General features: G+C 40.4%; 1 protein-coding gene across 1 annotated transcript; it reads right to left on the reverse strand.

Moving 5' to 3' along the window:
* Window positions 1-240: 240 nt before the first annotated feature.
* Window positions 241-873, reverse strand: LOC131856287 (uncharacterized mitochondrial protein AtMg00860-like). The gene has a single exon (XM_059207855.1). The coding sequence runs from the start codon at window positions 871-873 to the stop codon at window positions 241-243; it is 633 nt and encodes a 210-aa protein (XP_059063838.1).
* Between the last annotated feature and the right edge of the window lie 237 nt (window positions 874-1,110).

A 1,110-nucleotide genomic window follows, 5' to 3' on the forward strand; every position in this document is an offset into this window, starting at 1 on the left:
CACAAGAGTCCAATACTATGAGCAATGATGCAATTGGAGGTCTACTCAAGCAATCTGCAACCTTGTTGCTGCTACCCTTTTTGTGGTGAATATTAATGTGGAATTGTTGTAGGTATCTGACCACCTCTGATGTCTATCATTCTGCAACTTCCCTTGTGTTTGCAAAAATTGCAAGGGTTTATGGTCTATGTGAATGACAATCTCTTTTCCTAGAATCTAGTGCTTCCATTGTTTGCAGGCCTACACAATCACATACATCTCCTTATCATATGTCGGATAATGATGAACTGTATCAGAAAATGTCTCACTATGATAGGTCACCAGATGACTATGCTGCATCAAGACTACCCCTAGAGCATAATCAAATGCATCTGTCTCGATTTCAAAGGGCTGTTGCAAATCTGGAAGTGCCAGAATTGGTGCCGAACACAACCTACTCTTCAATCCCTCGAAAGATCGCTCTTGTGCCTCTGTCCAAACAAATTTTGTCTTAGACCCACCTCTAAGTACTTGATTCATAGGCCATGTCAATTGAGAGAACCCAAGCACAAATCTGCGATAGAAATTAGCCAATCCTAAGAAGCTACGTAGCTCTATGATATTCTTAGGAGAAGGCCAATCCTTGATAACTTGAATTTTTGTAGGATCGACATGAATACCCTTGCCGTCCACAACATAACCCAAATATTGAATGCTCTCCAATCCAAAAGAACAATTTTCTCTATTAGCATAGAGTTTGTGCTGCTGCAACGTTGAAAGTACTTGCTCAACATGTTGTAAGTGCTCATCCCATGTTTTACTAAAGATGAGTATGTCATCTAGGTAGACCACCACAAAAGAATTAGTGAAAGGTCTGAGAACATCATTCATCATCCTCATGAAAGTGGTCAGGGAATTAGTTAGCCAAAAAGGTATCACCAACCATTCAAACAACCCTTCTCTAGACTTGAAAGCAGTCTTCCAAACATCTGCAGGATCAATTGGTACTTGGTGTTATCCAAACTTCAAATCGATTTTGGTGAAGAACTTAGCCCCACGAAGCTGGTCTAGGAGATCATCAATTCGAGGTATTGGATATATGTTCTTCACGGTGATCTTGTTTAAAGCACG

Source organism: Cryptomeria japonica, chromosome 1 (assembly GCF_030272615.1).
Source record: "Cryptomeria japonica chromosome 1, Sugi_1.0, whole genome shotgun sequence".
Lineage (NCBI taxonomy): Eukaryota > Viridiplantae > Streptophyta > Pinopsida > Cupressales > Cupressaceae > Cryptomeria > Cryptomeria japonica.

Coding starts and splice junctions, on each gene's coding strand:
- LOC131856287 (XM_059207855.1), bottom strand. CDS start 873: ATGATGAATGATGTTCTCAGACCTTTCACTAATTCTTTTGTGGTGGTC.